Genomic DNA, 25,722 nt, shown 5'->3' with positions numbered 1-25,722 from the left:
CTTACTCAGAGCAGAACATCATATTAAGTGTCTGGGAGAATGTGATGCCACAGAGCTGGCAATTAATCAATCAATCAATCGTATTTATTGAGCGCTTACTGTGTGCAGAACACTGTACTAAGCGCTTGGGAAGTACAAGTTGGCAACATATAGATACAGTCCCTGCCCAACAGTGGGCTCACAGTCTAAAAGGGGGAGACAGAGAACAAAACCAAACATACTAACAAAATAAAATAAATAGAATAGACATGTACAAGTAAAATAAATAAATAAATAAATAAATAAAGTAATAAATATGTACAAACATATATACATATATACAGGTGGCAGACATGTTAATTCTTTCATTCAATCATACTTAGTGCAGAGCACTGTACTAAGCACTGTACAATAAGTAGATACATTCGCTGAACGAAATGAGTTTACAACCTAGAGATCCCTGCCTACAATGAGATTAAAATCTTGAAAGGGAGATCGATATTAAAATAAATTATGCATATTCACATACGTGCTGTGGGGCTGATGGTACTGTGATTATTGTACTCTCCCAAGTGCTTAGTACAGTGCTTTGCACACAGTAAGCACTTAATAAATACAACCGAATGAATGAATGAATGAATATCAGGCACATAGATGAAGCAGAAGGGAGAGGGAGTCGAGGAAATGAGGACTTGGGGAGATATGAATTCATATCTCTTGGAGGAGATATGAATTTAATAAGGCTTTATAGATTGGGAGAATGATGTTTTGCCAAATATGGAGTGGGTGGGAGCTCTAGGCCTGAGGGAAGACTTGAGCAAAGGATTGGCAGAAAGATAGATAAGATCAAGTTTGGCATTAGAAGAGCTCAGGCCTGGATTGTAATAGGAAATCAGTATTCTTAGATAGGAGGGGTGAGCTGATTGAGTGTTTCTAGCCAATGATAAGGAGGTTCTGTTTAATATGCTAAGCACTTAGTACAGTGCTCTGCACACAGTAAGCACTCAATAAATATGCTTGAATGAATGAATGAATGAATGATGGGCAAACTCTGGAGATTCCGGAGGAGTGGGGAGATGTGGCCAGAACTTTTTTTTAAGAAAAATGATCTGGGCAGCAAAGTGAAGTACAGGCTGGAGAGGGGAGAGACAGGAGGCAGAGAGGTCAGTGAAGGGGCTGATACAGTGTCAAGGTGGATATTGATAAGTGCTTGGATCAGTCTAGTTGCAGTTTGGATGGACAAGAAAGGGAGGATTTAGTAATGTGGTGAAGGTAGGACTGATACAATCTAGTGACATGGACTATATGGGTTAAGTGAAAGAGATGAGTCGAAGATATTGCCAAGGTTGTGGGCTTGTGAGTCAGGAGGATAGTAGTCTTGTCTACAGGGTTGGGAAAGACAGAGTGAGTTCAGTGTTTTGGTGGGAAGTTGAGGAATTGTATTTTGAAGATATGTTGAGGTATCAGTGGGACATCCAAGTAGAGATACCCTGAAGGCAAGAAGAAATGTCAGACTACAGAGAAGGGGAAAGGACAGATTTAGAGAAGTAGATTTAAGAGTCATCTGCATAGAAATGGGAGTAGAAGCAATGGGAGTGACTTCAAGGAAATTAGTGTAGAATAGGAGGGGACCCAAAACTGAACCTTGGGGCATCCCCTCAGTAAGAGGATGAGAAGCAGAGGAGGAGTCTGTGAAAGGGACTGAGAAGGAGTGACCAGAGTAACAGGATGAGAACCAGGAGAGAACAGTTTTAGTGAAGTTAAGGTGAGATAATATTTCCAGGAGAAGGGAGTGGTCCACAGTGGCAAAGGCAGATGAGAGGTCAAGGAGGATTAGGATGGGGTCGTGGCCATTGAGTTTGGAAAGAAGAAGGTGAACTTAGAGAGTGCAGTTTCTGTGGAATTAAAGGGGAAAAAGCCAGATTGGAGGGGGTCAAGGAGAGAATTGGAGGAGAGGAAGCGGAAACAGTGGTGTAGATAAACCACTGGAGGAGTTTGGAGAGGAATGGGGTTAAAAGAGGGTTTTTACTAGGATAAGGGTTACATGAGCATGTTTGCAAGCAGTGGAGAAGGCCATGGGAAAAATGAATGATTGAAGATACCAGTAGGGGAGGGAAGAAGGAAGAGGATAAGTGTTTTGATAAAGTGTGAAGGGATATAGGGTTGGAGGCGCAGGTGGAGGATGTACATTCTTAGAGAAAGCAGGAGGGAGGAACTGGAGAACAGGGGAGATTTTAGGGAGATCAAACTTATTGGTTTCAATTTTATCATTGAAGTATGTGACCAGGTTATTAGAGGCAAGATGAGAAGCAGCATGGCTTAGTGGAAGGAGCACCTGCTTGGGAGTCTGCAGTCATGGGTTCTAATCCCGGCTCTGCCATTTATCAGATGTGTGACTTTGGGCAAGTCACTTAACTTCTCTGTGCTTCAGTTACCTCATCTGTAAAATGAGGATTAAGACTGTGAGCCCCACGTAAGACAACCTGATTACCTTGTATTTACCCCAGCACTTAGAACAGTTCTTGGCACATAGTAAGGGCTTAACAAATACTATCATCATCATTATTAATATTATTATTATTGAGATTTGGGGAGGGCTGGGAGCAGGGGGTTTGAGGAGGAAGATACATACCTGGAACAGTTGGCCTGGGCAATGGATATGGGAGTCAATAAGGTTGGAAAAGTATTATTGCCAGGTGGAGAAGAGGGCAGAGATGAAGCAGGTGAGGATGATATTGAAATGGGTGCGGTCAGCCTGGTGTCATAGCTTGTGCACAAAGGAGAAAGCCTACTGTTGAGGTGATCCGGCACTGCAGGTTAAGTAGGCGATCCATGGAGGGACAAGGGTTTGAGTACACTGAGTTCAATACAGGAGACAGTGTTGAGGGCATTGCTTTGTGCATCAACAGAAAGCAGTTTGGGTATGGAGACCAAATGGGAGATGATGACTTATAGAACTGGAAAGGGTCAAAAGTTGGGAGGTTTCTGTTGAGGAACAGGGGAGGTTTGCAGGGCATGGATGTGTGGAAGAAAGGCAGATGAGGAAGTTGTAGTAGGTTAGATGAGTTTCAGAGTTGGGGAGGATAGAGACTGTAACATGAGTAGAGATGATGAGATTAAGCATGTGTCCAAGTTGGTGAGTGTGTGAGTTGGGTTGGAGCAGTAGGTCAGTGGAGTTGAAGACTGAGAGGAAGTGGGAAGTGGAAGGGTCACAGGAACCATCCACATGGATATAAACGTCCCCAAGGATCAATGTAAGGATGGAAAAGGGGGACAAAAAGTAAGGAAGGGAGAAAAATGGTTCAAGAAGTTAGAGGAGAGGCCTGGTGGGGTGGTAGACAATCGTGACTAGTAACTAGAGTGGGTGGTAGAAGCAGATGATATGGGCTTCAAAGGGAAAGAGATTGATGGGGGAAGTGGGATGGTGTGAAAGCAGCACTGGGGAGCAAGAAGGAACCCCAGTCTTCCCCTTCCCCCAGGATTCTTGGGGAGTGGGAGATGATAAGGCCCCCTCTGGATCAATCAATCAATCAATCAATCAATTGTATTTCTTGAGCGCTTACTATGTGCAGAGCACTGTACTAAGTGCTTGGGAAGTACAAATTGGCATCACATAGAGACAGTCCCTACCCAACAGTGGGCTCACAGTCTAAAAGGGGGAGACAGAGAACAGAACCAAACATACCAACAAAATAAAATAAGTAGGATAGAAATGTACAAGTAAAATAAATAAATAAATAAATAAATAGAGTAATAAATATGTACAACCATATATACATATATACAGGTGCTGTGGGGAAGGGAAGGAGGTAAGACGGGGGGATGGAGAGGGGGACGAGGGGGAGAGGAAAGAAGGGGCTCAGTCTGGGAAGGCCTCCTGGAGGAGGTGAGCTCTCAGCAGGGCCTTGAAGGGAGGAAGAGAGCTAGCTTGGCGGATGGGCAGAGGGAGGGCATTCCAGGCCCGGGGGATGACGTGGGCCGGGGGTCGATGGCGGGACAGGCGAGAGCGAGGTACAGTGAGGAGATTAGTGGTGGAGGAGCGGAGGGTGCGGGCTGGGCAGTAGAAGGAGAGAAGGGAGGTGAGGTAGGAGGGGGGCGAGGTGATGGAGAGCCTTGAAGCCCAGGGTGAGGAGTTTCTGCCTGATGCGCAGATTGATCGGTAGCCATTGGAGGTTTTTGAGGAGGGGAGTAATATGTCCAGAGCGTTTCTGGACAAAGATAATCCGGGCAGCAGCATGAAGTATGGATTGAAGTGGAGAGAGACACGAGGATGGGAGATCAGAGAGAAGGCTAGTGCAGTAGTCTAGACGGGATAGGATGAGAGCTTGAATGAGCAGGGTAGCAGTTTGGATGGAGAGGAAAGGGCGGATCTTGGCAATGTTGCGGAGCTGAGACCGGCAGGTTTTGGTGACGGCTTGGATGTGAGGGGTGAATGAGAGAGCGGAGTCGAGGATGACACCAAGGTTGCGGGCTTGTGAGACGGGAAGGATGGTAGTGCCGTCAACAGAGATGGGAAAGTCAGGGAGAGGACAAGGTTTGGGAGGGAAGACAAGGAGCTCAGTCTTCGACATGTTGAGCTTTAGGTGGAGGGCGGACATCCAGATGGAGATGTCCTGAAGGCAGGAGGAGATGCGAGCCTGGAGGGAGGGGGAGAGAGCAGGGGCAGAGATGTAGATCTGGGTGTCATCAGCGTAGAGATGATAGTTGAAGCCGTGGGAGCGAATGAGGTCACCAAGGGAGTGAGTGTAGATTGAGAACAGAAGGGGACCAAGCACTGAACCTTGGGGAACCCCCACCGTAAGAGGATGGGAGGGGGAGCAGGAGCCTGCAAAAGAGACTGAGAAAGAATGACCGGAGAGATAAGAGGAGAACCAGGAGAGGACGGAGTCTGTGAAGCCAAGGTCAGATAACGTGTTGAGGAGAAGGGGGTGGTCCACAGTGTCAAAGGCAGCTGAGAGGTCGAGGAGGATTAGGACAGATGGTTTGTTTTGTTGTCTGTCTCCCCCTTCTAGACTGTGAGCCGGTTGTTAGGTAGGGGCCGTTTCTATATGTTGCCAATTTATACTTCCCAAGCACTTAGTACAGTGCTCTGCACACAGTAAGCGCTTAACAAATAAGATGGAATAAATGAATGAATGCATTTATTAAGCGCTTACTGTGAGCAGATCACTGTACTAACTGCTAGGGAAAGTACGATAGAACAATAAACAGTGGCAACCCCTGCCCACACTGAGCTCACAGTCTAGAGGGGGAGACAGACATTAACAGAAATACATTAATTAGGGTTATGTACAAAAGCGTTGTGGAGCTGATGGTGGGGTGAATAAAGGATGCAAATCCAAGTGCAAGAGTGATGCAGAAGAAAGTGGAAGAAAAGGAAATGAGGGCTTAGTCGGGAAGGCCTCTTGGAGGAGATTTGCCTTCAGTAAGGCTTTGAGGGGGTGGGAGGGAGAGTAATTGTGTGGTGGATTTGAGGAGGGAGGGTGTTCCAGGCCAGAGGCAGGACGTGGGCCAGTGGTCGGTGGTAAGACAGGTGATATTGAGGCACAGTGAGAAGGTTAGCACCAGAGGAGCGAAGTATGTGGGCTGGGTTGTAGAAGGAGAGAAGCAAGGTGAGGTAGAAGGGGGGCAAGGTGATGGAGTGCTTTAAAGCTAATGGTGAGGAGTTTTTGTTTGATATGGAGGTGGCTAGGCAACCACTGGAGATTTTTTAGAAGTGGGGTGACAAGCCCTGAATGTTTCTGTAGAAAGATGATCGGGCAGCAAAGTGAAGCATGGTCTAATAGTGTGGGCAAGAGTCTGGAAGATAAGAGACCTGAACGCTAGTGACAGCTGAACCCATATCCTACAGTGCAATCATGGTAGGTGCAAGTTAGGGGCTACCTCTCTGGACCTCATTTTCCTTGTCTGCAAAATGGGGATAATAACACCTGTATAACCCTACTTCATAGGGCTCTTTCGGGGATAAAATGAGACAACTGATGTGAAAGAGCTTAGGAAAGAAGAGGGGCTATTCATATTCAAGATATCATTATTGCTTCTTAATCATAGGACTATAAGAATTAGACATATTAGGTCACACTACCAGTCTGTGTAGTCTATCAATCAATCAATCAATCAATTGCATTTATTGAGCACTTACTGTGTGCAGAGCACTGTACTAAGCGCTTGGGAAGTACAAGTTGGCAACATATAGAGACAGTCCCTACCCAACAGTGGGCTCACAGTCTAGAAGGCCGGCCGGAGGAGCCCCCAGCCCGGAGCCGACATGGCCACAGTCCCCACCGGCAAAAGCACTAGAAATACAGCCCTGAAGAGCCTGCCCTTCACAGATTTTCCCCTCGGGCTCTCCTGCCGGGAGTACCACCCTCAGCAGATGGACAGTGAAGATGTGTTGTGCAGAAGGAACTAGCTGACAAGATACTTAGCTGAGTGTGACTGGACACTTAACATTCAGCCTCCGTCCCCAGCAGTTGTCAAGTTAGAATGAGCGATGTGGGGAAGACTGTAGCGGGGATTGCTGGCATCTTGGCTCCGAGGGGAATATGCAGGAGCAGCAATGGGGGAGGTTCGATTCAGGGGGAAGTTTCAGTCTGATCTAGCCTGATCTGGGGTTTTCGGATCCCTTGAGCCTCAGTTTCCCCATCTGTGAAATGGGCTTGGCACGATGATCCTTTCTTCCTCCTGCTGGGACTGAATTAATTCAAGGGGAAGCCCAATTAATGATAATACTAATAATAATGATAATAACTGTGGTACTTGTATAAGAAGCAGTGTGGCTCAGTGGAAAGAGCCCGGGCTTTGGAGTCAGAGGTCATGGGCTCAAATCCCGGCTCTGCCGCTTGTCAGCTGTGCGACTTTGGGCAAGTCGCTTGGCTCCTCTGTGCCTCAGTTCCCTCACCTGTAAGATGGGGATGAAGACTGTGAGCCCCCCGTGGGACATCCTGATCACCTTGTAACCTCCCCAGCACTTAGAACAGTGCTTTGCACATAGTAAGCGCTTAATAAATGCTATTATTAATATTATTATTATTAGAAGGGGGAGAAAGAGAACAAAACCAAACATATTAACAAAATAAAACAAATAGAATAGTCTAGTCTTCTGTCTCCTGTAGGATAATAAGATAATTGGAGAACGATGAGTTGGTTGCTTTCACTGGCACTTTCACGTCCTTAACGTTTCCCTGGAATAACCTATCATGTACCTATGACCCATAATTCCACCTAGATTATTCTTGAGTCTTAAGTGACTTTGACTTTTCCCTGTAACATTTCTAGCTTTTCTTTCTACTTACTCACCATGAACCTCCTGTCCATGACTTTATTCTTGAAGCTGTTGCTCCTTTCCACCTAAAATTCCTTCCTTTCTAAAAATTTTAACCATCCATCCATAGGTTCACCAGAATCAAGCATCAGTGGCACAGTAAAACGGTTTATATAGTAATCATATCATTTATGTAGCTCCCCCCTGGGGTGATGCACTGTACTAATAATAATAATGATAATAATGGCATTTGTTAAGCACTTACTACATGTGAAGCACTGTTCTCAGCACTTGGGGGGTACAAGGTGATCAGGTTGTCCCACGGGGGGCTCACAGTTTTAATCCCCATTTGACAGATGAGGTAACTGAGGCCCAGAGAAGTTAAGTGACTTGCCCAAAATCACACAGCTGACAAGTGGCAGAGCTGGGATTAGAACCCATAACCTCTGGCTCCCAAGCCTGTGCTCTTTCCACTGAGCCACGCTGCTTCTCTTGACACTTGGGAAGTATCAATTAATCAATTATATTTATCTAGCACTTACTGTGTGCAGAGCACTGTACTAAGGAGAGTAAAATAGAGCAGAGTTGGCAGACATTTTCCCTACCCACGAGGAGCTTACAGTCTAGATGGGGGACAGACTTTAACAGAAATACACTAATTACGGTTATGTACAAACGTGCTGTGGGGCTGAGGGTGAGGTGAATAAAGGATGCAACTCTAAATGCAAGGGTGATGCAGAAGGAAGTGGAAGAAGAAGAAATGAGGGCTTAGTTGGGGAAGGCCTCTTGGAAGAGACATGAATTTAATAAGGCTTTGAATGTGGGGAGAATGATCATCTGTTGGATATTGAGGGGGAGAGAGTTCCAGGCCAGAGGCAGGATGGGAGCGAGGGGTGGTGGTGAGATGGATGGGACTGCAGTACAGTAAGCAGGATGGCAGTTGGAGGACTGAATGCAGGTGGAGTTCTAGTAGAAGGGGTAGAAGGTAGAAGGGGGCAAGGAGATTGAATGCTTTAAAGCCGACGGTAGGGCATTTAGGTTTGATACAGAGGTGGATGGGCAACTGCTGGAAGTTCTTGAGGATTGGGGAAACATGGACTGAACTGTTTTGTAGAAAAATGATCCAGGCAGAAGAGTGAAGTATGGACTGAAGTGGGGAGAGAGAGAAGGCAGGGAGGTCATCAAGGAGACTGATGCAGTAATCAAAGCAGGATAAGTGCCTCAAATGGTAAGTGCCTTTTACAAATGAGGCAACTGAGGTATAGAGAAGAGAAGTGGCTTGCCCCAGGTCACACAGCAGACAAATGGTGGAACAAGGATTAGAACCCACATTCTCTGACTCCCAAGCCCGGGCTCTGTCCACTAAGCCATGCTGCTTGGGAATCATTCTCATAGAGATGGTAGTTGAAGCCATCTCTATGCGGATTACAGAGTAACAGTTTACAATGCCTTAATGTGGTAGCAGTTTGAGTGAAGAAGAAAGGGTATTAATAAAAATAATGATGGTATTTGTTAAGGGCTTACTATGTGCAATGCACTGTTCTAAGCGCTGGGGGTCATACAAGGTGATCAGGTCGTCCCACTTGGGGCTCACAGTCTTCGTCCCCATTTGACAGATGAGGTAACTGAGGCACAGAGGAGTGAAGTGACTTGCCCAAAGTCACACAGCAGACAAGTGGTGGAGCTGGAATTAGAACCCATGGCCTCTGACTCCAAAGCCTGTGCTCTTTCCACTGAGCCACACTGCTTCTCTTATATTTTAGCCATGCCGTGAAGGTTGAACCGGCAGGATTTAGTGACCAATTGAGTATGTGGATTGAATGGGAGAGATGAGTTGAGGATAATGCTACGGTTATGGGTTTGAGAGGCAGAGATGATGAGAAAGTCAGAGGGAGGATACGGTTTGGGTGGGAAGATGAGGAGTTCTGTTTTGGACATGCCAAGTTTGAAGTGTCAGCAGGACATCCAAGTAGAGATGTCCAGAAGGCAGGAGGAAATACGAAACTGCATAGAAGGAGAAAGATAAGTCAGTCAGGAAAATATATTTTTTGAGCACTTACTGTATGCAGAGCACTGTACTAAACATTTGGGAGAGTACAATATAATAGTAAACATATGGGGCTGGAGATATAGTTTTAATAATAATAATGGTATTTGTTAAACCCTTAATGTGTGCCAACCACTGTTTGAAGCACTGGAGTAGATACAAGCTAATCAGGTGATCCCACGTGGGGCTCAGAGTCTTGATCCCCATTTTACAAATGAGGCAACTGAGGCATAGAGAAGAGAAGTGGCTTGCCCCAGGTCACACAGCAGACAAATGGTGGAACAAGGATTAGAACCCACATTCTCTGACTCCCAAGCCCGGGCTCTGTCCACTAAGCCATGCTGCTTGGGAATCATTCTCATAGAGATGGTAGTTGAAGCCATCTCTATGTGGATTACAGAGTAACAGTTTACAATGCCTTACAGAATAGTGGCTTATAATACAAAATAAGTACAGAATAACAAAGTGACATGGGCCCTGCCCACGAGGAGTTTGCCTTCTAATGAGGAAAGTGAAGAGGCAAGCTGTGGGGCTCTTCAAGGAGAGATGGTAGTCTCACACTGAGAAGCAGCGTGGCTCATTGGCAAGAGCCGGGGCTTGGGAGTCAGAGGTCATGGGTTTGAATACCAACTCCACCACTTGTCAGCTGTGTGACTTTGGGCAAGTCACTTCACTTCTCTGGACCTGCTACCTCTTCTGTAAAATGGGGGTTAAGACTGTGAGCCCCACGTGGGACAACCTGATCACCTTGTACCTATCCCAGTGCTTAGGACAGTGATTTGCACATAGTAAGTGTTTAACAAATATCATCATTATTATCCAAAACTGTCAGGCAGAGTTAGAATGTTGGGGTGTCAGAGTTTGGGATTTTGAAAATCAAGCTCCCTGTGGCTCATGTGGAATGTTTGAGGTTAATGATCCCCATCAGCACCAAGCTGCACTGCCAGGTGTTTGGGACCAAGATGAAAGATGAGGAAAAGCAGAAAGCAGTACAGGGCTATGAGGTTTGGTCAAACCCTGTAATTGAAAGCAGAAGCCTTTCTCCAAAGCAAAAATCTTGAGTCAGGAATATGATCTGCCAAGCATTTATTTTGCTTTCTATTTTCCCAAACCAGAAAGGAACATCCCAGGACTAGAGCCTATAGAAAAAGAATGTAAAATGGCTTTATTATCTTAATTCTCCAGTAAGGGATTGAGTTCATCTCCCTCCCGGTAGTTCAACCAGTTCCGTGGGCATTCTTGTTGGCTCTCTGTGCTTTTTTCTGAAGGGCTGTTTGAGGTTTGGCACTATAGGATAAAAATGTTTGAGAAAACACAAAGCCAATCTAGTCTCTTAAAATATAAGAAAGAAGCATTAAGTAGCAGTGAGAAGCTATTACACGGCATGACTGGTTATCTTTGTTTTCTAATTCCTGCTTTCAGAGCCCCTTGAGAATCAGTCAATCAATCAGTGGTATTTACTGAGTTCTTTCTATATTCAGAGCTCTGCACTAAGTGCTTGGGAAAGTGCAGTACAACAGAGTTGGTAGGCATCTATCCTGTCCACAAGGAGCTTACAATTTTGAGCCAAGGAAATGATCATTCTTCTTCATTTACTCCAATTGGGTGGACTGATAGGTAAACCTGAATATTTAGGGCCTCCATCTTGTCAAAAAATGTTTTGGAGTGCCCACAGGGTGAAGGCATTTCACTTGTGATCCCCAGGTCCTAGGAGAGTCAGGGGTAGTAAACAAGTTATCATTTATTTTAATAGCTCTGTCTTCCAGGCCACACAGCATGAGTGACACAAGCAGGAATTAGCATTAAACAATAAACTTGGATAATTATGAACACCCTCTCACCAAAACCTAAAGGGCGATTCTGTTCTTCCAAGAAAATTACCCCATTAGTTGCCTAGACCATGTAATGATTTAGTGTTAAGGCTGGAAAAAGATGACAACTTCTTTATTCATTTGGACTTCACTTGCCAACTTAGATTTGCAGCAATATATTTAAAAAATCATCAGAATTTATACACGCTGAACACTAGTAATTCATATTTAGCAGGTGTAATAATGGCAGCAAACAGACCCCTGCACCCACCTTTCAACTGAACCAACTCTTGGAAAGTAAGAGGAGCGGAGGTTCCTCCCTAAGAAGAATCTCCCTGTATGGAGATACCTACATTTCCTATGTCTTTTAGAAAACTAAGTTCAAATAATAGTAACTTATTGAGGGCCTGAGAAGAACTGAATTTTAGAATTTCCACTTTGTCTTACATTTTTGAGACAGCTCTCTAAGAAAGGCTAGTGAAAGATTTATACATCATTGAACTATTGCCAAAAAGAGCAAATGAAATCTATAAGACTAGAGTCATTCTCTCCTAAAGAAAAGGCAGAGTGGAGCTACATAGCTGGCTGAGAGTGTGTGTATGGGGAGGGGAAGGTGAGGGGATGGGAGAAAACTTTGTGGGAAACTTTCTACTGTATAATGCAGAAAGATTGCTGACCTAATAACCAACAAAAGGCCACTCAATGTCTGTATATGAAAATAGCTAAGGCAAGCAGTTCCACAGTTCCAACTTCCAGTAATTATGTTCTTGAAAAGAAGAACATTAGTCTTGTCAGATATACTCACACACATGATAAAAATCTCTGAACCGGAAGGACAATTACCCTCCTCTTCCCTCTTCTTCCTTTCCCTCCAGACGCCTCCCCTCTTTATGGTTTACCTCTCCTCCCCCCTTTTCTCCTCTCTTCCCATCTCCTTTCCTCTCCCTCTCCTCACCTCCATTCTTTCTTATGTGAAGGGACAATGCATCACACGGTCCCAGGTCTTCAACAAAGCGTCATTTTGGCCAATGTTTAAATACGCAAATAGAGAACATGTTTTGGCCTTCTGAATGGCCTGGCTTATTGTTCTAATGTCTGATCCTCATGTATCCTGAACTTAGAAAATTTAGTTATTCAATTTCAGAGTAGACACCATTTTAAATGAACGGATTGTAACTTTCTCTAGTTCATATGACACACTGTTGGGATCAGTTTTGGAATATTTGATTATTCAGCTCTCTCTTTACACTATAAAAGTGTCTAGGGAACACTGTGATTACAGCTAATACCCAGAATCCCCAACCATGATCTGTCTCTTTCCTGAAAGCACTTATTGGGTACTTTGGCTGTAAGTATGTATTTAAAAACACATTTTCTTTAATTGATGGTTACAGGGATTTGTGAGTTAATACACCAGTCTATATCATCTAAGAAAAGTCAGAGATTGTTTAGGCTACAAATGCAACGTAGAAGGAAGTTACACAGCAACTGCCTTATACTCTATTAGGTTCTACTCCGCATACATTATCAGTGGAGAAACAGCATAACACTTACAGCCTGAAGACTTGTAGCCTAAAACGACTGCTGTGTTGCTTTAAAGCAGTAATCCAACTCTATTTGTATGAACTATTAGGACCTTGCTAATTTTAGATTGAGACTCCGTGCCAATTACTTGCCCCATTTAGAGTTATTTTTAACTCTTCTCCCTAGCTAGGTGACAGTGCAATTTTGGGGAGGGGGTGTGAAAAAGGAGTAGGGGTATGGAGGAAAAGAGAGGGCGGAGAATGGCAGAGTGCATCTATGATATACACCTTCTTCTCCCCTGCCCCCTGCCCCCCACCCTCCTCCCTCCACACATACACACACCCACTTTTTTTTTATAGTGTTTGTTAAGTGTTGACAATATGCCAGGCATTGTACTAAGTGATGGGGGTGGGGGGCTAGATTCAAGACAGTCAGTTTAGACACAGTCCACGTCCCACGTGGTCCCACAATCTTAATCCCCATTTTTAGAGGTGAGGTAACTGAGGCACAGATAAATTAAGCCGTTCATATGGGCAGAGAATGTGTCTTAACGACTCTAGTATTGCACTCTCCCAAGCTCTTAATACAGAGCTCTGCACATACGAGTTGCTCAATAAATACCATTAATCGATTGATTAAGCTACTTCCCCAAGGTCACACAGCAGACAAGGTGGTGGAACCAGGATTGGAACCCAGGTTCTCTGACTCAAAGGCCTACGGTCTTTCTACTAGGCAATGCTGCCTACTTTCTTGGGTACTTCTCCAACTTAATTAGCACAAACAGGGGAGCAGGGAATACTCTTTGACAATACCATAGCCATAAAAAATGGGGTAAATATGCACCATCTTTGAGATTCTGCTTTAGTGTTGGTGCAGTCTGGTTGACTTGCAGAAGTCAAAGTTGGCTATCTTATCCTGGAACCAATGGGTTCTGGAAACAAGGTAACATAGATTTGAAAATCGCTATCTATCTCCTTTTCTCTTCCATGCCTCCCTGCCATATTTCTCCTCTCTCATATGTACATACTTATACATGTATGTAAATGTGTATTTATGTATTATCACAGGCTGTACCCTGGGGCTTCTAGATTGTGAGCCCGTTGTGGGCAGGGATTGTCTCTGTTGCTGAATTGTACTTCCCAAGTGCTTAGTACAGTGCTCTGCACACAGTAAGCACTCAATAAATGCAGTTGAATGAATGGTTTCAATAAGTTTAAGGCTTTCTTTTTTATTTTTTTTTTTTTTAAGGAAGGCTATTGCTTAACATTAAGTAACGGGACCCGGGGTCTTTATCACATGTAATTTATAGGTAATCTGCCATTTGAAATATAAAAGGAAGAAAGAAAAAATATTTGACTTTTGTCACACAGGAATGAAATAAGCATCTTAAGGTATAAAACATTTACTGGCAGTTTGGGGAGCTTATTTTGGCTATGTCCCTTCCAGGTTACACACATAAGTGGGATTCATTATTTGGTTGGTTTCCCAATGAACCTACTGCATACATTTAAATTATGTAATCTTGAGGGACTTTCAGTTTGGAAAGTGCCAGTCAAGTATAAAACAAGAAAATGTTTTTGTTTTTTCCCAACCATGACTGAAATTCAAGCTGACGAGGATGTCCTATTATGAACTACAAACACTAATAAGAATAACAATACAAAAATATAGCTTGGGCTGAAATAAGAAAATAAGGCTGATTATTGAATTTAAAATTGGGGAAAATAATAATAATTATCGTATAAAAGAGTGAACACATCCTTGTTCCCGAACTTCATAGTCTCACCGAGGGGTGCAATTCTTTTCAAGGCAGCTGATAGTGAATGCAAAATTGCAAAAACATGACTCACCCTGTAGTCTGAAAGCTCGCTGTGGGCAAGGAACATGCCTACCAACTCTGTCATATTGTGTTGTGGTACTCTTCCAAGTGCTGAGTTCAGTGCTCTGCACACAGTAAGCGCTCATTAAATACGTTCGATTGATCACTTCTACCTTGAAAAGTCTTCCGCGGTGCAAAAGTACGAAAGGGACCAGCCTAAGGCAAGCGCCGTGTTGAAACCCTTTCACTCTCTAAAGAGCTACCAGGTTGAGGCTTTCGCAAATGCTCTCGTAGTTCGAAGAGAAGATTAAGGGAAAAAAGCTCCATCTCGTGCCCAATCGGATTGTCTTCGTTACGTTTGACGAAAGAGGTAGGTCGTTCAGATTGGCGTTTAAAACTCGAAAGGGGTAAGAGGGTTTGGGGAAGGACCTGACCCTTTCCCTTCTTTCCTTTCCCTTCCGAGTTAGTCGGTGGGGTCTTGGGTGGGCAGGTGGGCACAGGTGGTGGGAGGGATCTGGGGTGGTGCCCGCCTTGGGTATTTTTAGTGTGGGTAAATCCCGCGTGTCAAGGGACCCAAATGCGGGGGTGGGTGGGTGCGGGGTGGCAGGGAGGAGAGAAGAAGGGGTGCCCTGCCCCTCGCCCGGGGGGAGGAAGCCCTGCCCGTCGGAGGAGGGTTGGCACGGGGGGCTGGGGGGCGCTGCCAGTGGGAGTGGTGCCCCGGTGCCCCTGCTGTGCCATCCGGCAGAGAGATTGGGAGCTCGGCTGGCTCAACTTCAGCCCGAAAAACGCCCCCTGCCCCGTCACCCCCCGTCCCTGCTCCTTTTGCCAACTCCTGCCGTCCTCTGCAGGGGGTTCCGGAGAGGGCACCTCCTCCCTCCTCCTCCTCCCCCTGGGTGGGTGAGGGCGGGGAGTGGGCGTGGAGCCCGGGAGGCAGGGCACTACCTCCCCGACTGTGCCAAGGAGGACGGACTCTGTGCCCCCTTCCCCGCCCCCGGCCCTGCCCCCGTCTCCGGCACTCGGGCAGCGAGCGCGGGCCGGTCCCGGCTGGCGGAGGCGGAGGGCACCGCCGGGGGCACGGAGCTGGGCACGGTGCGAGGGAAGGGGGAAGGGGGAACAGGGCTCCCTAAGGGACCCGAGCGGAGCCCCGAGGCTGCCCGGCGGAGCTGAGACACCCAAGGTAAGGACCACGGGGCACGGAAGGGGGGCAGGACAGGGGCACCGGAGGTGGGCAGAGCCGGGGCACGGGGGTAAGGGCATTGAAGAGGGCAGAGCCGGGGCATGGTCGGTGGGCAAAGAGGGGGGCAGAGCCGGTGCACCGAGGGAGGGCAGAGCCGGGGCACGGGCGGTGGACAGAGAGGGGAACAGAGCCAGGGCACAGAGGGCATAGAGGTGGGCAGGACAGGGACACGGGAGGTGGGAAGAGCCGGGGCACAGGGGCAAAGGCATTGGGGAGGACAGAGCCGGGGCATGGGCGGTGGGCAAAGAGAGGGGCAGAGCTGGGGCACCGAGGGAGGGCAGAGCTGGGGCGCGGGGGTAAGGGCATTGAGGAGGGCAGAGCTGGGGCATGGGCGGTGGGCAAAGAGGGGGCATGACAGGGGCAAGGGCGGTGGGCAGAGCCGGGGAACGGAGAGAGGGTAGTGAGGTGGGCAGAGCCGGGACAGGGGCCGTGGGCAGAGCTGGGGCACGGAGAGAGGGCAAGGGCGGTGGGCAGAACAGGGGCATGGCCCGTGGGCAGAGCCGGGTCACAGAGGAAGGGCAGAGAGGAGGGCAGAGCCGAGGCACGGGCGGTGGGCACGGGCGGTGGGCAGAATCAGGGCACGGGAAGTGGGCAGAGTGGGGGGCAGAGCCTGGGCACGGAGGGTGGGCAGAGAGGAGGGCAGAGCCGGGGCAGGGGCGGTGGGCAATGAGAAGGGCAGAGCCTGGGAGAAGAGGAGGGTGGGATGGGCCCTATGGCGGGGTGGCGAGGGGGGCACGGGGTGGGCGAGGGCACACAGGGGCCCCGGCGCGGGAGCGGGCTGGGAGGGGTATAGAGGGGGCGCGGACGATGACCCCAAGCCCGGGATGGGGTGGGCAGGGCAGCGGGGAGCCAGGGCCGGCCAGCACGCTGCCCCTTCGCCCGGGGAAACCAAGCCAGAAAAGTGAGGTCGAAAGAAAATGCGCAAAGAAAGGAGGAAAACACTCTTTTGTTTGGGAAAAGTTCTCAATTCCGGGGTGGGCACTGCCCTCGACGCCCTGGGCACGGGGTGACAGGGTGGGGGAGAGTCCGAGGGAGGGGAGGACCCCCCCGAGGTCCCCCAACTTGGGTGTCCTTCCTTCCTTCACCCTCCCTTTCCCTCCTCCTCGGGTCCTGCTGCCCGTCTCTTTCTTTCCGTGTCTCCCCCTTTGCAGATGTTTGCTTTTGCCCCTGGATCTTCCAGCCCCCACGGCCTGCGAGGCCTTTGCCTCCACCAGCTCATCTTCCTTCTCCTCCTTCTCCTCCTCCTCCTCCTCCTCTCCCCCTGACCACCCAGCCTGGTCACCGGGGACACCATGGCCGGCATCCTCTGGCCATCTGGACTCAATGGCACGGCCGTGCCCGGCTGGGGCAATGCCACGGCCACAGCCACGGCCACTGTGGCCAAGTGCTCCCTGACCAAGACCGGCTTCCAGTTCTACTACCTGCCCGCCGTCTACATCCTGGTCTTCCTGGCCGGCTTCCTGGGCAACAGCGTGGCCATCTGGATGTTCGTCTTCCACATGAAGCCGTGGAGCGGCATCTCCGTGTACATGTTCAACCTGGCCCTGGCCGACTTTCTGTACGTGCTCACCCTGCCGGCCCTCATCTTCTACTACTTCAACAAGACCGACTGGATCTTCGGTGACCCCATGTGCAAACTGCAGCGCTTCATCTTCCACGTGAACCTGTACGGCAGCATCCTGTTCCTCACCTGCATAAGCGTGCACCGCTACACTGGCGTGGTCCACCCGCTCAAGTCCCTAGGCCGGATGCAGAAGAAGCATGCTGTCTACATCAGCGCCCTGGTCTGGGGCGTCGTGGTGGCTGGTATCTCACCCATCCTCTTCTACTCGGGTACCGGCGTCCGCAAGAACAAGACAGTCACCTGCTACGACACCACCTCTGATGACTACCTGAGGAGCTACTTCATCTACAGCATGTGCACCACTGTGGCCATGTTCTGCATCCCCTTCGTGCTGATCCTGGGCTGCTACGGGCTGATCGTCAAGGCCCTGGTGTACAAGGATTTGGACAACTCCCCGCTTCGCCGGAAGTCCATCTACCTGGTCATCATCGTGCTGACCGTCTTCGCCGTGTCCTATCTCCCCTTCCACGTGATGAAAACCTTGAACCTGAGGGCCAGGCTGGATTTCCAGACCCCGGACATGTGCGCCTTCAACGACAGGGTTTACGCCACCTACCAGGTGACGCGGGGCCTGGCCAGCCTCAACAGCTGTGTGGACCCCATCCTCTACTTCCTGGCTGGAGATACCTTCCGGAGACGGCTGTCCAGGGCCACCAGGAAAGCTTCGAGAAGAAGTGAGGCACATTTGCAATCCAAGAGTGAAGAGATGACCCTCAATATTTTGACAGAGTACAAACAGAATGGGGATACAAGCTTGTGAATTGCAAAAGGGGCCCAAGTCTTTACTAAAACACCTCATTTTTGAACATGGTATGGAGCTAATCAGAGCCAGAAGAATGTGGGGGAGCACGTGGAGGGTGGGGGAGGGATGGAGGAAGGTGAAGAAGTAGGAGAAGAAGAGGCAGGGAGATGGGAAGGAAAGAGTGAGCTTTCTTGCCCTTCCCTTCGGGTTTCTGCAGCGAACCCCGAGATCACGTAAGCCGAGGGGAAGTTTAAGTCACGACGTTTGAAGGTAGGAGGATAAACCAAACTCGACTTAAATTGTTTGGACTTGCTTTTCGGAGACTCACAGAAATCCCTCTTATTCTGACTGCGGTGGTTTACGTAATTAAGTAATATTCTCTTAGCCGAAATGCAGTCAGAAGCTTCTGTTTTTACCGCTTCCTGTAGCCAGAGCCGTTCTCCACCCTAGGCTGGTGAGGTGTGGGCACAGGAGGGGGTGGCAGGGGAACGTCACTGTGCACGTATGCTTCAACTCTGCCACTCTGCCACTTGTCTGCTATGTGACCTTGGGCAAGTCATTTCACTTCTCTGTGCCTCAGTCACCTCATCTGTAAAATGGAGATTAGGAGTGTTGAGCCCCAGGTGGGATGGGGACTATGTCCCAACCAATTGGTTTGTATCCACCCCAGCGTTTAGTACAGTGCCTGGCACATAGTAAGCACTTACTAAATACGACAATTATTACAATTATTATTATTCAACTCATGTTCCTGCAGCATTGCAACTTATCCAAGAAAAATGAACTTCTCTTTTGAGCTCGAGGTTGCACTTTCATTTGACTGTTTGTCTTTCTCATGTATCTTAGAGGTTCACAGAGCTCCAGCTCTTCCAAATATTTAGAATGGATCAGGAATCGTTGTTCTCCCACTCTACTTTCCATTGTAGACGAGCTATTTCCCAACCTTGAAGCAAGTTGAAATTTCTGGCCACTCACACTGCAGTTTCTAGCTCGATGCTTGTTTGAAATTTTAGCGGCCCGTTGTAGGGAGTTGAAGTGTTTGGGTAGAAATAATTTCTGGAAAGCCACCCAGATAATGTTCAGGGTGCTAAGTGTTTGACGGTGGATGTCTGTGAGTTATTCTAGCCGTAAAAAACATCGAAGTTAACGAATAAAAGTACCTTCAGTTTCTTTCTTGCAAAAACTAAAATAATTTTTTAAAGGTATTTTTCACTTACAGATCATTATGTAATGTCTCAGGAGTTTATTTTCTGGACAAGTTCTTATCCACATCTATAATAGAACAATTTTTGTTTGTTTGTTCTACACCAAACTGACTGCAGAGTGCAGATGCTATAGCAGGTGGGGGAAAAAAATGCAATGGAATATTGTCAGGCTGGGAGAGGATTGATGGCAACCCTCCAAAATGTGTACACTCCAAATGTGAAAAAGGGTCACTCTGGACAACATAAATGCCGTGTGCTGAAATGTCACATCATCCCGCGCTTGTACTTTCCAAGCGCTTAGAACAGTGCTCTGCACACAGTAAGCACTCAATAAATATGATCGTATGAATGAATGAATGCTGAAATATGGGTTTCAGAGCCAATGGAAACTGAGATGAAAATGTCCCTTCTGTGTTTCTTTTAAATAATGATAACTGTGGTATTTGTTAAGTGCTTTACTACATGCCAGGCACTATACTAAGCACTGGGGTTTGCACAAGTGAATGGGGTTGGACACAGTCCCTGTCCTACATAGGGCTCACGGTCTTAGTCCTCCTTTTCCAGATGAGGTAACTGGGACACAGAGAAGTGAAGTGACCTGCCCAAGGTCACAGACAAGTGGCAGAATCAGGATTACAGCCCAGATCCTTCTGACTTTCAAGGCTGTGCTCTATCCACTTGGTCATGCTGCTTCTCTATGTGTTAGAAAGTATTGCATGTCAGGTAAGAGGATGCAGGCAGATAGAAAAATCATTTGATATGTCATTTTGTAGAATATGAAGACATGTAGAGTTTTAGCTGACCTAAGTTCTCCTCACTTGAAGAGCAATCTCGCCACCCCACAAGAGAAAGAAGGGTATTTCCTTTTTTGAACCTGAGGGCTCATGACTTAAAAATAAACGGCTCTAAATAGCTCTGGGCAACATTGCAAAGCAGCTTAGAAGTCATGCATTCACCTATTTGCAAAATGTATTTATTTTAACTTATTTAATTGGAAGAAGAGATCGATGAAAATCTTGTCTGCGATATGTTTTTTTCTGTATTGGGCATTAATGTAAAATCTGTCAAATATTCAGATTTTTTAGGAAATGTTCCTTCTGTCTTAAGCACATTTCCTAATAACCTCTAAATTCCAAATTAAGATGATTGTACGCACAAAATTTTTATGATAGATGATGCTACAAATACCTAGATGAAACCCACAGATTTAGAGTTACTGATAATGGAGGTCTTAAAATGAGGACTCAGAGCCAATGTTGCAAATGCAGGCTAAAGAACCAGCTATTATTACTCCTGAGACTTCAATTTGAGGCTACTGTCAAAGGCATTTATAGGGTGAAGGGGGAATTGATGCTGGGTGTGAGATTTTAATTTAGTAAATACTGGTTAGACCTTTCCCTGAACAGCTGATGCTGAGATAAATACTTCATAGGAATATAGTCATTCAGCTGGAATGAGGAAAACTGATAATATTGATGGTTTTATTAAGCGCTTACTATGTGCCAAGCACTGTATTAAGCGCTGGGGTAGATACAATGTAATGAGGTTGTCCCATGTGTAGCTCACAGTCTTAATCCCCATTTTACAGGTGAGTGAAGTGAGGCCCAGAGAAGTGAAGTGACTTGCCCAAGGTCACAGAGCTGATAAGTAGTGGTGTCGGCATTAGAACTCACGACCTCTGACTCCCATGCCCAGGCTCTTGCCACTGAGCCCCGCCAGTTCTCTAACTGATCCATATGGGTTTAAACCCTTTTGGGAGCAAGTGTCCAATCAATTTTCTGTCAAGAGCTCAACCAATCAATCAATGGAATTTCTAAAGTGCTACTGTGTGCAGAGCACTGTACTAAGTGCTTCGGGAAGTACAATATAATTCAGTTGGCAGACACCTTCTCTGCCCACTGTCACCCTGCATTTAAGGATTTATCATGTGAAGTAACGGGAAGTGGTAAAACCTTTTTCCCACAAATGCGTTTTAATTACAGTAAGTTCACAGTGGCAGGATGAGGTCTCTAGTAACTACAGAAAGTAAAAGTCTCAGGCTCCATTGTCTGAATCTGTAAGAATCAAACATCCCCTCATCAACATCCTGGCTCAGGAGACAAGTTGGGACATTTTCCAGAGTCATTTACTTGAGTTTTCTTCTTTCTAGGTCCCAGGATGTCCAGCCCTGCTGCAGGCAGCTGTGTCCTCCTCCAGCACAATCCTGCTCTGAGTATGCGCTGCGCCGGGCCATCCCAGCCATCTCCTGTTGGAGGACCATCACTCTAGTCAGGCGCTAGAGAGCGAGTAGGGGTCAATCTCAGTCTCCTCTTCGCTCCTGGGCAACTTTCTTCCAGTTATCTCTAGAGAAAGACAGGAGGCAAGAAATAGTGATGCTATGCCAAAGAGTAATAAGCCTGACTCCTGAAACCCTCTCGGGCTATCCGTGCCCCGGGAGAGACCTTGCTGAATAGGCCAGCCTAGCGTGGAACCCTTGAAGGGATTTGTTTGGAGCAGCTGTCTGCAGGCTGTAGCAGGGCTGGTCTTCAGGATCTGGAAAGAGGATTTGGGGCAGCTGAAGAGACTCGAGTAAGTCTAGATCTCGAGGATCTGAAATTCTGTGTGGCGAGGAGAAGGCGTCATCTGTGGTCTCTTGGCCGGGTAGCGTGTTAGGAAAAGTTTTCCCTTTCAGGAGATCAACAGGATTTGGAGTAGATAAAAATCAGACTGTTCCAAACGGTGGGTTTTTTTAATGTTTTAAAAATAAATTTCAAGACTAACTAAAGCTCAAATAAATCCTGATATGGTAACTTCTTATTCTATATTGTAATATTTGAGACCAAATAAATATACCTGTTCATCTTTTTAGAAAAGTTTTAGAAAGAGGTGACAAAAGGCCATGGGTTAGACTAGAGGCAGGGGACTTCCCGGAGGTTTCCCTCTAGATTAGCAAAGATTAAATAAAACTTCTCTATCTCATGGGGCTCGGGGCTAATTACTAGAAGACCCTGTTAAGGATTTCCGTGAATTTGTGTCTCCAGGGAAAATATCCTTGATAGGAGTTTGTGGAAATGAGGGTATATACAGCTCATTATCCTAATCAGCCCTAGTGTCTTTGCAATTTTGAGTTCACAAAGTTAAACCCTCACTCCTCTCCAAAAGTGCAAAGTCGTGAGAAGATAAATGCTGGCTGGAGAAAAGAGATGGAACATATTCCAGAAGTCAAAAGATACAAGATTCAGAGTCTAGGCTTGCTACTGACTTGAAATCTATTGAGCAAATGATGTGGTAACAGGCTTGCTGAGTTGTGACAGTACCTCTCTGGGAATATTTTTCGTATGCAGCTAGGAAAAATCTCAGGTTACTGCGCTAGGTAGAAATTGGGCAATAAAGTGGTATTTTCAACACTGGCAAAGAAAAAACTCTTAATGGGTCCTGAGGTCATATGCCAGTCAGCTTTTATGACAATTAAAAAAATAACTTTCATTTTTGGGACGCCTTTCCTTTTATTAAATGGCAAGAATGAGAATCAAAGAGTGATGAGAATTCCTGACAAATGATTCAGTTAGATTTCTTTTAAATAAAAACCACCCTAGTAATAGTAACGGGGTGTATTGAATCACCACTCAATGCAAGCACTCTACTAAACACTTGGAAAAGTACAACAGAAACAAAAGACACATTCCCTGCATTTGTGCATCAAGGTTCATCACACACCTAGCCTTGGCCAACTAAAGAACTCCTAAGAGAAGAAGCAGTCCAGAATCAGGGCCACAATGGGAGGTGGAGGTTCTGAGTTCTTCGGGGTTCTGCAACAGAATTCCCTTGATTGAACAAGCCATTAGAAAACCGATTTGAGTACCACCAACCTACAGGACAGCGTTCTTAGGGGGCCGGGCTGAGCTGATTAATGATTGCCAGCTGCTTTTGAAAATGTGAAATGCTAGAGAAACATGCAGTGGGCAATTCTATTACATTCCAAGATGGTTTTCCTCATCTGCTAAAGATCCGATAAGGATATCAGTTGTGATGAAGATATGTGCTCGGAAGCTGAAACTAAAATTGCCACCGGATTCAGAAGCTGCCTAGAATTGAACTGACGACACTGAAAAGGAAAGGTTAACAAACCCAACCCAATCAGGCTTTGTCGAAGCTTTACCATTTACTGGTCAATTTAAAGAGTCCAACGTGATTATTTATTGATGATGCGAGTGTGGTGCATTAGCTGTACAAGCACGATTGAAAAACATCCCTCAGAAGATAAGTTTTGACCTAGTACCCTGAGGTAAATTATATTTAAGCAAATATGCATTCCAGTAAGACATATTTGTACATATTGTGTGGTGTAGAGTGAAAATAAGAAACAGTTACTCTGTATCTATGCTTTTCAAATACCACTGTCCTGAGATGTTTTGATTATTTGAATGCTCTCAGTAGAGATTTTAAAATCATCTATAAAAGTGTATTTTGTAATGATATGTTGTCTCTGGGATGTATTTGCATGCTTTCTTTTCAAGAAATTAAATGAAATTAATGGGAGCTCCTTGTTTATATCCGAAGGCAGAATTCAACCCCAAGGATTGTACAGTAAATATACAAAACATTAAGACTGGATCTTTATGGTCCTAATTTTGCATGAGATTCTCCAGTTGTGCCCAATATGACAGGTGAGTCTACATTCATTCACAAAAGATTCAAAAATCTTGTCCCAGATTTAGTCCCTGCCACCATTTGAGAATGCCAAGCAACCATCTGATTTTCCAAACATGTAGTGTGCCCTGGTTTAGCCCTTGAGAGTCAGAACAGACTTAGTGATATAAAATATAAAGGAGGGACTTGGAGGGCTGGAAAAGAGGTTTCTGGGGCTGTCCATTGAGGAGATCACCCACAGCTGCCCAAACCTTTCATTCTAGAAGCAACTTCTTGGCCTTCAAGGGCTGATTCTCCCTGAAGAAATGGAATTTATATTTCCACAACAATAGCTTTTTATGTACAAGAAGTGTAATGTTTGCTGTGTCACTTCTACCTGGTCGTATTCAATCTCCATTTTAACTTCTACTGATTTTGTGTGTGTGTGTGTGGCAGGGGTTGGGGGTTGCTGCTGGGGAGGAGGAACCTCAGCTGAGTCACAATTCTGTTCCATTATGAAGCAGAAATAAGGTATTATGTACATCATTTCAAACTAATATGAAGGGATACAATGTACAAGATATATGTTCAATGTTTTGTGAGTGTGGATTACAGTGAATGTCAGTGCTTTTGTGAAAATGTTTATTTTTCTATTACTTGTGATTTAATATAGCTGATTAAATTAGATTTATTTGTAATTAATAGTTCTATTCAATTTTTGCTTATGGAAACAGTGTTACTTGACATTTTGAGCCTTCTCAGGTTTTGTAGTTCATCTAAATCAGTTGTCACTTTAAAAAAGAACACTATTTGTACACAACGTTCATGAATAAAAGGGTTGTCCACTTTCCATACAGCTTTATGTGGTTTGCGTGCAGTTTTTGTGGACAGCTTGGTAAAATAACTATACCTACTTACTGTCCGATAGCAGCAGAAGTCAGGTACAACCATAACAGTTAGTGGCCTGCTGTAGCAAACTGAGGCAGAAAAAAGATCCAATAAAATCATGAAACACTGCTTGGAGTTGTCTATATTATTGTTATATTTTGGTACACATCAAACTCACCTCATTTAATGGACTGTCCTGTAATGGTTAATTCAGGGTGGGGCATTCCAAGAGGCCATTCTTAAGAGTGATCTGCAAAAACAAAGGTAGATAGGATCCTGCTATTGATTAGATGATGATATCTTATTCAGGATCAAATAATAGTCAACAGGGTCTCACCTATTTTTTATGAGCAAAAGATTGAATATTATCTTTCACAACTACTTATCTCATCACACCTCTGTTGAATCACCAACAATCAATGGTATTTATTGAGCCCTTACTGTGTGCAGAACACTGTACTCCCTTGGGAGAGTACAGTACAACAGAGTTGGCAGTCACGATCCCTGCCCACAATAAACTTATGGTCTAGAGGGAAGACAATCACTAATAATAATAATAAATAATTTATTATATGTAATTTAAAGATAGGTACATGTCTGTGGTGTCAAGGATGAGGTGAAGATCAAATACCCAAAGGTCACAGGTCTAAGTGCACAGATGATGCAGAAGGGAAGAGGGAGCCAGGAAAAAGAGGGCTTAGTTGGGGAACTCCTTTTAGCGAACATATGACCTTAACAATGTTTGGAAGGTGGGGAAGAGTGGTGGGAGGATGTAGGAAAGAGGTCAGTGGTGAGATAGATGAGATAGAGACACTAAAGCTCTTACCCTTTCCCATCTCATATTCCTTAAGATACCTTAGTGATAATCCTGTCCACCTATTTGACTAAGGAACCCCCTCCCAGAACTAGAAAAACTATCCTTCCCTGTTATCTGGCTCTGTATAGGGCAACAGCCCCTAAGGTGATGGGAAAGG

The 25,722-nt window shown here is 46.0% G+C and overlaps 1 protein-coding gene across 3 annotated transcripts; it reads left to right on the top strand.

The window, feature by feature from the left end:
- The first annotated feature begins 14,744 nt into the window (after positions 1 to 14,744).
- On the top strand, positions 14,745 to 24,877 carry P2RY1 (purinergic receptor P2Y1). 3 transcript variants are annotated; one of them, XM_038747254.1, is made up of 3 exons: positions 14,745 to 14,814; positions 16,833 to 17,979; positions 21,402 to 24,877. In XM_038747254.1, exons 2-3 carry the CDS (start codon positions 16,974 to 16,976, stop codon positions 21,518 to 21,520), a joined length of 1,125 nt encoding a protein of 374 aa, XP_038603182.1. In that variant the 5' UTR covers positions 14,745 to 14,814; positions 16,833 to 16,973; the 3' UTR covers positions 21,521 to 24,877. The 3 variants fall into 3 exon arrangements, 2 of the variants coding, with proteins under 2 accessions (XP_038603182.1, XP_038603175.1); XR_005451107.1 differs by lacking the exon at positions 14,745 to 14,814 and adding an exon at positions 15,519 to 15,621 and having other exon boundaries at positions 16,833 to 18,115; positions 21,402 to 21,490; XM_038747247.1 differs by lacking the exon at positions 14,745 to 14,814 and adding an exon at positions 15,519 to 15,621.
- Positions 24,878 to 25,722: the final 845 nt, after the last annotated feature.

This window comes from Tachyglossus aculeatus, chromosome 1 (genome assembly GCF_015852505.1).
Source record: "Tachyglossus aculeatus isolate mTacAcu1 chromosome 1, mTacAcu1.pri, whole genome shotgun sequence".
Taxonomy (NCBI): Eukaryota; Metazoa; Chordata; class Mammalia; order Monotremata; family Tachyglossidae; genus Tachyglossus; species Tachyglossus aculeatus.
The sequence above is the reverse complement of the archived record's forward strand: the minus strand, read 5'-3'. Positions and strand labels throughout refer to the sequence as shown.

Excerpts from the sequence above, each read along its gene's own strand:
- P2RY1 (XM_038747254.1), top strand. The coding sequence starts at position 16,974 with ATGGCCGGCATCCTCTGGCCATCTGGACTCAATGGCACGGCCGTGCCC. Across the intron at positions 17,980-21,401 it reads CAGGAAAGCTTCGAGAAGAA|GTCCCAGGATGTCCAGCCCT; the intron begins GTGAGGCACATT and ends TCTTCTTTCTAG.